The 11,496-nt window shown below is 44.4% G+C and overlaps 1 protein-coding gene across 4 annotated transcripts in view; it reads left to right on the top strand.

Annotated features, from left to right (window-relative positions):
* The window catches only part of GET1 (guided entry of tail-anchored proteins factor 1), a 28,663-nt gene that overhangs the window by 3,904 nt on the left and 13,263 nt on the right, over positions 1-11,496 (top strand). For all 4 annotated transcript variants that reach the window (XM_068136004.2, XM_068136005.2, XM_068136002.2 and 1 more), the window contains exons 3-4: positions 1,753-1,820; positions 6,472-6,586. In XM_068136004.2, coding sequence (XP_067992105.1) covers positions 1,753-1,820; positions 6,472-6,586 — 183 coding nt within the window. The remainder of the gene's footprint in view (positions 1-1,752; positions 1,821-6,471; positions 6,587-11,496) is intronic.

The following is an 11,496-nucleotide window of genomic DNA, read 5'->3' as shown; positions in this document are numbered from 1 at the left end:
CTGTTTGAGGCAATGTTTTTATGGCCGGATGCCCTTCCTGACGCCAACCCTTGGTCGCCTCTTACGATGCGCAGGGATACAGTGTACCTATTCTAAACCGGGGTACACACCGGGACCAGTATGAAGAAACCGGGATCAGTATGATGAAAACAATTTTTCTCTGAAACTGTTGGTCCGATGGACAAAATTTTGATCATAGGGGTGCCTCCTCCTGTAGAATATGTTAATGATAATGATGATGTCATAGGTCACGTGGTACAGGTGCCATCTTGGAAAAACTGAAAAACTTTGCACCTCCATATCTCCAAAACCGCTCCATGGAAATAAAAGAAACATGGCTCATTGTCAAGTACTCCCCTTGGGGAATAAGACAGCGACAGCGAGTGACTCCACATGCAGATCTCCTTTCATATAGATGGTTAATTCTCTGACTTTTCATAATCTAAATACCCTGACAAGGCTCTGCATTATCATTTCTTGGATTCATTATTACCTCCACCACTGAAGCCTCCACCACGATATATGGCAGGATATCTCAAAAAGATGTGGATGGATTCGGACGAAACTTGGTCGAAAGGTTGGATGTGTGATGAGGATGAATTTTGATTAGATTTTGGTGAAGATCTGAATCTGGATTCGAGAATTTTTTTATTTTTCCAAATGATTATTCACCAATCGGAGATGAGGCCAAAAACGATATATAGCATTATGTCACAAAAAGTTGTGGATGGATGATGACAAAACTAGGTGGATGAGTTGGATAAGTGACAAAATAACAAGCCGATTAGATTTTGGTTCAGGTCCGAATCCACATCCGGCCTATTGGTGGGATACAAAATGTAAACTGTTCAGCCTGGAGGAAGTATGGACTCTACCATTCCAGTATCACCCATGTATACCTTGGGAAGTTGGTTATTGAAGCCCTATCCGGGGGGAGGGGAGGGAGACTATAGGGTTGCTCGCCGTCTGTCTGTCCAGCCCATCTGTGGTTTTCTGTACTTCTTTTCCCATATACTTCAGCAGGTATCGCACTACAAGATTATATATCTTACTTGAAGAAGAAGAAGAAGAAGAAGAAGAAGAAGAGGGAACATAGAGTAGCACACGAATATATCTAGAAAATGCTAAATACATAACGGTATATCATGGAATCACCCAAGTGCTTTTATTGATTAATACTAGGGCATGCCCGTACTATATATAAGCTAGGACGTGCCCGTACGTGGGTGCCCGTTCCTTGCCAAAAAAAAAAAAAAAAAAAATTTTGTGTAGGGGTGTGTGTGTGTAAACATCCTAGGGCGTGCCCGTACGTGGGTGCAAAAAAACATGCGTGCAAACAACAACAACAAAAAAAAACTTTGAAACCACGTGGCAGTAACGACCACAGAACCCCCCCCCTCTATTTACATGAATGGTTTGGTCCATTCGCAACGACCACAGAACCCCCCCCTCTATTTACATGCAATGGTTTGGTCCATTCGCAACGCCAAAGCGAACGGCGAACGGCTAAATCGCCATAGCTCGGTAAGTACTTGTCCGATTAATTTCAAACCTTGAAAAGGCACATCCTCGGGTCCCCAGCAATATACCTGGCAAGTTTCAAGTATATCGGACCGGTAGTTGTCGAGAAATCGTTGTCGCATACACACACACACACATACACACACACATACACACAGAGATTAATGGAATTATAGATAGATGTCCATATGCTAACGATGCATTTTCCTTAATCTGCATTTCTTTTAACAGTACAAGCTCGAACTACACAGCTTACATCAATCAAGTGGATCGTAACAATTTCCTTTTACATCCTCCAGGTGTGAACCTTATCAGATTCGCTGTAAGCGCCATTTTCTTCGATTGCTGGCTATATCGTAGGTAGAATGATGCATTAATGAAATGACACTGTGTTGTTGCTTGCTGCTAAACATTTTAGCAACTCGCCATATTACAGTATTCCTATCTGAAAATCGTGACGTTTAAATCGGTTCAGGCCGTGTTAATTCAAATGTAATGTCAACTTGCCTGGTATGGACACGTTACTTGCACATTGTTTAATTAATACCAACTATAAGCATCTACTCCCTATGGGAGCGGCAAGTGTGGGGGGGGGGAAACTTTAAGTTGGAGGTGGCCATTCTAACTAAGTAGAATATTCTCGTGCATACCCTATGCATACCCCCCCCCCCCCCCCCCCCTCACATCTCTGATGACTAGTTTTCATTAAACGATAACACTGAGAATTGGTGTATTTTAGAATGATTCGTTCAACTTCCAGAAGCTTAATTCTTTTTTTAGCCATAACATCCAGTTGCAAGTTATGATGTTCAACAGTGCATTGGCAGGTATGATCATTCCCCCACTTGTGGTAATTCCACACTTTAACATAAAAGTAAAAATCTAAATTGGAGATGGCCATCCTAACTTAGTAAAATGTTCTCGTACATATCAGAGTACAATCAGCACATTTAAACTTATTTCATCCAGCAGCTTAGGAGTGCATAAAATACAGAGTATGGATGTAAATTGGCCAAGTACACAACAACAACAACAGGCATTTTAAGGCCATTTTCCCTGCAAGAGCGGGGGTTAGCCTTGCGGTCCCCATGACAATCTTCTCCATTTTGCTCTATTTTCTGCATCTCTCCTTGTTAACCCCCTTGCCCGCATTTCTTCTTCGACCATCTTTAGCCAAGTCTTTCTCGGTCTTCCCCATCCTCTACTTCCTTCTACATTTATTTCCATCACTCTTCTCAACCAGTCACTTTCATCCTTCCTCAACACATGACCAAACCATCTCAACCTGTTTCTCTTCACAGCATCAATCACATGCTCTATTCCCATAATCTTTCCCAATTCATCATTTGTCTTCCTCTCTCTCAACGATACTCCACACATCCACCGAACCATTCGCATTTCCACCCTTTCCAGCCTTCGTTGCTGCTCTGCATTCATTACCCATGTCTCACTCCCATAAATCATAACACTTCTCACACATGCAGCATACACCTTTCCCTTCAGCTTCAACGACACTCCCCTCCTCGTCAGCACGCCACTCAGTTCCCGAAACTTATTCCATGCACATCTCACTCAAGCAACCGTTGCCGAGTCTGATCCACCTTCTCCATTCAGCATGTCTCCGAGGTAGCAAAATGTTTTCACACCTTCCAACTTCACGCCATCTCCAAGATTCAACTCAACATTTCCTCCATCTGCAGCTCCCTCTGTGCACACCTTACATTTGAATGTAGCTGCCACACTGGTTATTGACCCTCTCAGACCACTGCATTTTTGATGAACCCACTCAGCGCACATTGTACACTGAATGGAGTTCACTCCGACACCCTTCCTGCACACAGCACATGGCCACTTCCCAGTTCTTTCCACCTCACCACATGCTTTACCACTTGCCATCACCTTTGTTTTTCCGATATTCACCTTCAGACCTTTTGTCTCCATACATTCCTTCCACTTGTTCATCTTCTCCTTCAGTTCATCCATACTTTCTGCAATCAACACCAGATCATCTGCATACAACAACTCCCACGGTAAACCCTCCTTTACGTTCTGAGCCAGCACCTCCATCACAGCTACAAATAGTGGTGGACTTAGTAGCGACCCCCAGATGCACTCCCACCTTCACCTCAAACTCACCACTGTTCCCGTCCTTCGTCCTTACAGCTGTGCGCGCTCTTTTGTACATTGCCATCACTACTCTGATCAACCATTCCTCCACTCCTAACTTCTTCAATGCCCATGTCACTACTTCACGTGGAACCCTATCGAATGCTTTCTCCAGATCAACAAACCCAAGAAACAACTTCTTCCTCTTCTCCATATACGTCTCCTGCAACTACCTCACAATAAAAAGCGCATCTGTCGTTCCTCTTCCTGGCATAAATCCAAACTGCATTTCGTCAATCTTCACTTTCTTCCTTATCCTCCTCTCCAACATTGGCCAAGCCATTAAATTGGCCAAGTAGTTTGTGATTTTTTTTTTTTTTTGTATACAGAGTCAAGGGTCTTGGAAGAGCTCCAACATTTAATGTATCAGGATCAACATTACAAAGGGATCAGTACAGAGAGGGGGGAAAACACTTAACAGTGAAGTTGAAGGACAAAATAGAGGCAGACTTGGCCAAAACAATGGGTATGTGGAGGAATGGGGTGGACAGGATGGATACAGAAAGAAACTCTCAGGAAGGAAAAACTGGAAATTTGGAAGAAGATGGGGGGGGGGGGGGGGGGTTAATGAGGGTAGAAAAGATCATGGTGTTGGATTAAGGATTATCCGAGATGGTGGTGAAGAGCCATCTTGAATACCTGGAGGGAAGAGTGAGATTGAAGAGAATGTGGAAGTTGATTCCACAGACAGGAAACGGACGAACAAATGAGGAGAGGTGAGCAATGTTCTTGGATTTAGATAGTTTCATCAAAAGGGGGTTTATGGCAGACTGCATGCACCCTGCAAAAATCTGGAGGTTGGGAGGGGGGGTTGTTAAGAATGAAAGGAGCAGAGGGTGCTAGACCATAAAGGTGACCTGTCTGCGATTGTGAAGTAATAGACAGGGGAGAGCAGTACTCCATCAAGCTGCGGATGAAGACCTTGCAGGTGAGGAGGAGTTCAGGTTTGTCAAGGAAGGACTTTGTACGATGGAGGATGCCCAGTCGGCGGCTGGCTTTAGAGACCAAATTTGAAATGTAGTTTGCCAAAGAAAGATCATGTTTCATAGAAAGACCCAGGTTTGAATGACTGAACTTTCTCAAGAGGATTTCTAAGAAAGTAGATGTGGGGGTGGGGGCAGATGGTACTTTCAGAGAGAGATTGAGAGTGTGTTGTTTGTCATGATTGAAAGACCTATTCCAAGTGTTTGATCAGATTGTGATTTTTACGGTATAGCCCATAGGGCAATTCCGTCTGGAACAGCTTTTGTCTGTCCGTCCAGTGTATATATGTATGTCCCTTCTGCCGGCTTTTTGCGGGTTTATTCCTTTTAAAATTCGTTTTCTTTGCAAACGTTGGTCCAATTGACACAATTTCACCATTGGAGCACTTCCTCCTGCATAAATTTTTAAATGATAATTGTGACATCATAGGTCACGTGGTACGAGGACCATCTTGGAAAACCCGAAAAACTTTGCACCTCTATATCTTCGAAACCGCTCCATTGGAAAGAAATGAAAGGTGACTCATTGTAAAGTACTCCCCATGGGGAATAACATATGTTAACAAATCCGTCCATAACTTTTCGAGATATCATGCTATGTATCGGTTTTAGCCCGATCACTCAATGGTGAATAATCACTTATCATCAAAAATTGATGACGTCATCAGTCACTTGGTTCGGCAGCCATGTTTTTATAGCGTAGCCCGTAGGGCATTGCCGTCTGGAACAGTGTTTGGCTGTCTGTCCAGTGTATGCACGTATGTATGTATGTATGTCCCTCACTAACATCCACCTATCAGAGCTGAGGATCTGGTCACATGACAGGGGAACACAGCAGATCCTCCACTCAACAGATCCAAGTCCGGCTACACCGTTGTTAGACTATCGGTCTTGTTTTCTTTAATCAAGGTCTGAAGAGTGGGAAGCGGCTCAGCCTGCCTGCCTGCCTGAAGGGTGAGGATGTCACGGCAGAAGGTGCAGTCATAAACAAATAGATAAAGGGGATTTTCCAGAGAGTCTGTGAGATCGTTTATGAAGATGAGGAATAGGGCTAGGCCCAGAACACTACCTTGGGGCACTCCAGCCTTGACGGGGAGAGGAGATGAAAAGATTCCTTTGAGTGCCACATGTTGTCTACGAGAGTGGAAGTCAGTAAGGCATACATGGAGTTGGCCTTGGATACCATAAGCAGAAAGTTTGGAGAGCAAGGCGCAATGCCAGACTATCGACAGCATGAGACATGGCCAGAGAGACGGCCATGACCTCAAATATGACATTATACAAGCTTTTCCTACAGAGATACTGTCATAATACTGTAAACCGGTGGGATTTGTAATGCACACTCACATTGGGTACGGCACAAAACGATATATGTTCATATCGAGATTTTGCATTCAGCCTTGAGTGACATTTCATTTGTAGATCACAGACCACAGCAATAAAAACATTGCCTCAAACAGGGAACCATGATTTTCATGGGGCCCGCAAAGCTAACCCCCGCTCTTGCGGGGAAAATGGCCTTAAAACGATCATTCATTCATTCATTCAGTTCCTCATGCCGACGATACTCTTCATGATAACATCCATTCATAAACCTATCACTGCAATTGCTACAGCAAGTTTGCAACATAAATGAGTAGTTTATATCGGATTCCACAAATTAACATCGCTCTTGTTTCAAGTACAAGAAACTTTGGCTATTCATTTACAATTTGTAGATGGGTTGACGTTGAGGTGAAGCACCCGCCTCCTTGGTGGTCAATTTCTAGCTGAAAGTCTAATCCTTTTTTTTCCTCTTTAGGCTGTTGTGATGATTATCCTCATCTGGCTTTACTACTCTGACCCTGTAGCCATTTTGCCCGCAAAGTGGCTTTCACCACTGGAGAAGCTTGTTGCCTTTCCTACGGGGGTTCCTGGTGAGTAGAAGACGCTGGTTTATCTCCACGCCACTGCATGTCGAGTTGCGATGTTGATTGAGGATGCGAAATATTTTAGTGCTAGTGTACTTGTCTCGGAAGCACCCACTTGGTTGTCTGCGACATAAGGGTGAAAGGTGCGAGGAGAGCTCGGCGGGTGAGGTACCAACCGAGAATGAAGGTGTGGAGGTTGAAAGAGGTGACAGTAAGGGAGGCATTAAAAGAGAGGCTGAGTAGGGTAGAGAATGATGTGGTTGAGCTTGAAAGTGGTTGGATGTCAATGAAAGATAGTCTGTTGGGAGCCCTTGGTGAGGTATGTGGATGGACAAAAGGACCACCGAGGCACTCGGAAACATGGTGGTGGGATGATGAAGTTGGAAAGAGGATTGACGAGAAGAGGAAGAAGTTCAAGCAGTGGCAGAAGGTGAAGGGTACGGGAGCAGAAACAGCAGAGCATGAAAGTTATAAGGCAGCCAGGAAGGCTGCAAAGAAAGAGCTAGCAAAGGCGCAGGAGGCATGTAGGAAAATGTTCAGAAAACGCTTGGATTCGGAAGAGGGTCAGAGAGCGGTATTCAGGATTGCAAAGCAGATAGCGAAAGAGAGGTGTGATGTGATGGGGTTGAGTTGCTTGAAGGATGAAGTGGGACAAATCGTTGTGGATCCAGATGGAATTAAAGGAAGATGGAAGAGATATATGGAAATGCTGTTGAATGCAGAAAATGAATGGGATGGCAACATAGAGAGTAACCCAGTTTTAGGACCGGCAGAGAAGATAACTGAGAAGGAAGTTGAGGAAGCGATAAAAGCAATGAAGAGTAGAAAAGCGGGAGGGCCGACGGGAGTTGTGGGAGATATGTTGAAGGCAGCAGGAAGTTGGGGTGTGAAGAGAATGACAGAGATCTGTAATCTGGTGGTGAAAGAAGGCCGCATTCCAGTGGATTGGGAACTGAGTACCCTCGTCCCTTTGTACAAGGGGAAAGGTGACCCTCTGGACTGTGGCTCGTTTCGAGCGATAAAGTTATTGGAGCATGGAATGAAGGTATTGGAAAGGGTGTTAGAGAGGAGGATAAGGAAGAAATTGACGATCGACAAAATGCAGTTTGGATTTATGCCAGGAAGCGGAACGACAGACGTGCTTTTTATTGTAAGGTAGTTGCAGGAGAAGTACATGGAGAAGAGGAAGAAGTTGTTTCTTGGGTTTGTTGATCTGGAGAAAGCATTCAATGGGGTTCCACGCGAAGTAGTGGCATGGGCATTGAGGAAGTTAGGAGTGGAGGAATGGTTGATCAGAGTAGTAATGGCAATGTACAAAAGAGCACGCACAGCTGTAAGGATGAAGGACGGGAACAGTGGTGAGTTTGAGGTGAAGGTGGGAGTGCATAAGGGGTCGGTACTAAGACCACTACTATTTGTAGCTGTGATGGATGTGCTGGCTCAGAACGAAAAGGAGGGTTTACCGTGGGAGTTGTTGTATGCAGATGATCTGGTGTTGATTGCGGGAAGTATGGATGGACTGAAGGAAAAGATGAACAAGTGGAAGGAATGTATGGAGACAAAAGGTCTGAAGGTGAATATCGGAAAGACGAAGGTGATGGCAAGTGGTAAAGCATGTGGTGAGGTGGAAAGAACTGGGAAGTGGCCGTGTGCTGTGTGCAGGAAGGGTGTCGGAGTGAACTCCATTCAATGTACAATGTGCGCTGAGTAGGTTCATCAAAAATGTAGTGGTCTGAGAGGGTCATTGACCAGTGTGGCAGCTACATTCAAACGTAAGGTGTGCACAGAGGGAGCTGCAGATGGAGGAAATGTTGAGTTGGATCTTGGAGACAGCGTGAAGCTGGAAGGTGTGAAAACATTTTGCTACCCCGGAGACATGCTGAATGGCGAATGTGGATCAGACTCCGCAATGGTTGCTTGAGTGAGATGTGCATGGAAGAAGTTTCAGGAACTGAGTGGCGTGCTGATGAGGGGAGTGTCGTTGAAGCTGAAGGGAAAGGTGTATGCTGCATGTGTGAGAAGTGTTATGATTTATGGGAGCGAGACATGGGTAATGAATGTAGAGCAGCAACGAAGGCTGGAAAGGGTGGAAATGTGAATGGTTCGGTGGATGTGTGGAGTATCGTTGAGAGAGAGGAAGACAAATGATGAATTGCGAAAGATGATGGGAATAGAGCCTGTGATGGATGCTGTGAAGAGAAACAGTTTGAGATGGTAGGGTCATGTGTTGAGGAAGGATGAAAGTGACTGGTTGAGAAGAGTGATGGAAATGAATGTAGAAGGAAGTAGAGGACGGGGAAGACCAAGAAAGACTTGGCTAAATATGGTGGAAGAAGAAACGCGGGCAAGGGGGTTAACAAGGGGAGATGCAGAAAATAGGGCAAAATGTAGAAGATTGTCATGGGGACCGCAGGGCTAACCCCCACTCTCGCAGCGAAAATGGCCTTAAAATGCATGCTGTTGTTGTTGTTGTACTTGTCTCGGAATTCTTCCTATTTGATGTGTTCAAGCAGGAAGAGTTTCCTTTTGAGAGGATGTAAAATCAACTTTAAATGCTTTAAATTCAAGCTTTAAATGGAAGTGTTATGGATCCGTGACTTCCGCCTTTGTTGTTATTGTATACTTGTAGGATTTTTAGTTTCGGGTATATTGTTGTGAAGATATTTGTGTGAAATGGAGATGACTTTCGTAAAAGGTAAAAAGAAATGTTTCTGGAGGAAAAAGAAAAAATGCGGCAAAGAAGCAGGAAGAAGAGAGAGTAGGAGCTTGGGGGAGAGACAGCCATGAGAGAGATACAGCCGTGAATCGTATCGAGGCTGCGAGCGGACCTTTTTGATATTGGTCGCGAATGAGTTGAGGCTTCCCGTGAAAGGGATTGCCCGCGACATCGTCTTCTATTGTGATTGCAATTAAACCTGCGTCTCAGGTTTTATCACCAAGGGTGAGTTATTGTTGGAGGGAGCCAGCGCCTCCATTACAGGTTGATCCGCCATTTTGTCCTCGAAGAGTCTGTCCGCTTGGTGCATCTTGTTTTGTCATTGGGATTCCCAAATCGACATCATCGTGTTGATTGCCGTTGGTTTACATATTGGCTCAATTCCCATATCGACCTCTCACCTCGTAACTCCTCATCCGCCGCCGTGCCGATACCTGCCTGTTCTCGTCATTCTGCACGACTTCATCCTTCAACCAGCGTGGGGATTAGTGCACAGACTTTGGTGAATGTTACATTCCACTCACGTTTGTCGTATCGTGAGTTTATTGCTTTGAGAGCATTGGGGGAATGATGGTTCTATCACATGTATTGTTCGTTTGATGCAAGTGACATTTTCATTGTAATTTCTTTAATCGTGTTATTATTGTGTATTTGAGAGTTCTTAATACAGTTACTTGTTTTGCTCTACAATTGCATTGGTGTGGTTTTACCATGGTTTATTAGAACACGCAAAATAACAAATCTTTCTGCCGCGTTCCCTCTCGAGACTCTGAGGTGCACCATAACTGGGGTTCGGGGAGGAACACGATAGAGAAATTGGGGGCTCGTTGTCCGGGATAGAATTCCCTAACATTCCCAAATTTGACAATTTTTGTGTGAAGGTTAACAGGATTGCTAACTAATAGTCACAATGGTGTTTGATGTAGAAAATTTTGTGATGTCCCCGAACGAGGCACAGTTCCTGGCGTTAAAAAGATCGGAACTTAGGACTTTGGCCAAATACTGTAACTTGGAGGTCCGAGTTAATATGAAGAAGGCAGAGATTCAGACGTTGGTGGTAGAATATTTAGTGGGAGAGAGAAAATGGGAAGAGGTAGCATTGGATTGGTTACCAGAGGAAAAATGAAACATGGAGCTCCAGAAAATGGAGATGCAACTGCAGAGCCAGGAAATGTGAAAAGAGTTGGATTTGAAAGCAGAAAAGGAACGAAAAGCAGAAAATGACTATTTTACAAATACATGTACCATGTAATACATGAACGTGATGTACCAATGCCGTGAACACACTTTGGTACATCTTGGGTGATGAAGGTTGTGGTCAGGTTTCATCGAAATTGTGTGTGTAGTTTCTGAGAAAAAAGCAAATTCCTATTTTGGGGGGTCAAATCTGGATCCACTTTGACCCCGGTAGACCCCCTTCGACCCAGATTTTTTAAATGCTGTGAACAAACTTTAGTCACAACATAACAAATATCATTTGTGCCAAGTTTGGTCGCAATACCTTCAGCGGTTTCGGAGAAGAATTTGCAAGTGTTTACCGACTGACGGACGGACGAGCGCCATCCCAAAAGCTCCCCGGAACTTCGTTCCAGGTGAGCTAAAAATCGGGCCCTAAAGGGGTCTACAGTGGAGTGGTTGGGGGGGTGGGGGGGGGTGCTCTACCAGGGTGAGTGCCCAGTGATATTGCCCCTATTTACAGGTACCCTTTCCGACCTTGTTTCTGAGAGATTTATGTAGGATATTGTCTTCAACTGATATAATATGGTCTGTATTCCCCTCTGCTGAACATTTTGTAGTTTGTCCGAATTCGTTTCTGGCCGTTGGCACTTCGCACAATGTTCACCGTTGATTACGTGAATGGCGCTCGATGCCGATGAAGATGATTGAGCAGCAGCTTCCATGCCACTCATTGCAAAATGTCATGAAATGGAGAAGGTAAAGATGAAATTCGTAAAAATAATGGATGGAACAAACACGACAATAAGACTGTTGATATACTCCAGATTGCAATTTTTATCAGCTACATCATATTAAAAGATCACATTGTAAGCATAATTTTCTAGCCCTGTAAAACTCGTGCAAGAAAACACCATTTTTCGGCATTTTCAAACAAATGTTGGATTCTCCTCGGGCCCACTGCTCGGTCGCAGGCTCCCGGGACCTCAAAAATGTTACATCGATTGAAAGGTGTCATCAGTGC

Source organism: Myxine glutinosa, chromosome 14 (assembly GCF_964187855.1).
Source record: "Myxine glutinosa chromosome 14, kmMyxGlut1.1, whole genome shotgun sequence".
Lineage (NCBI taxonomy): Eukaryota > Metazoa > Chordata > Myxini > Myxiniformes > Myxinidae > Myxine > Myxine glutinosa.
This window is presented reverse-complemented; position numbering and strand designations above follow the sequence as displayed.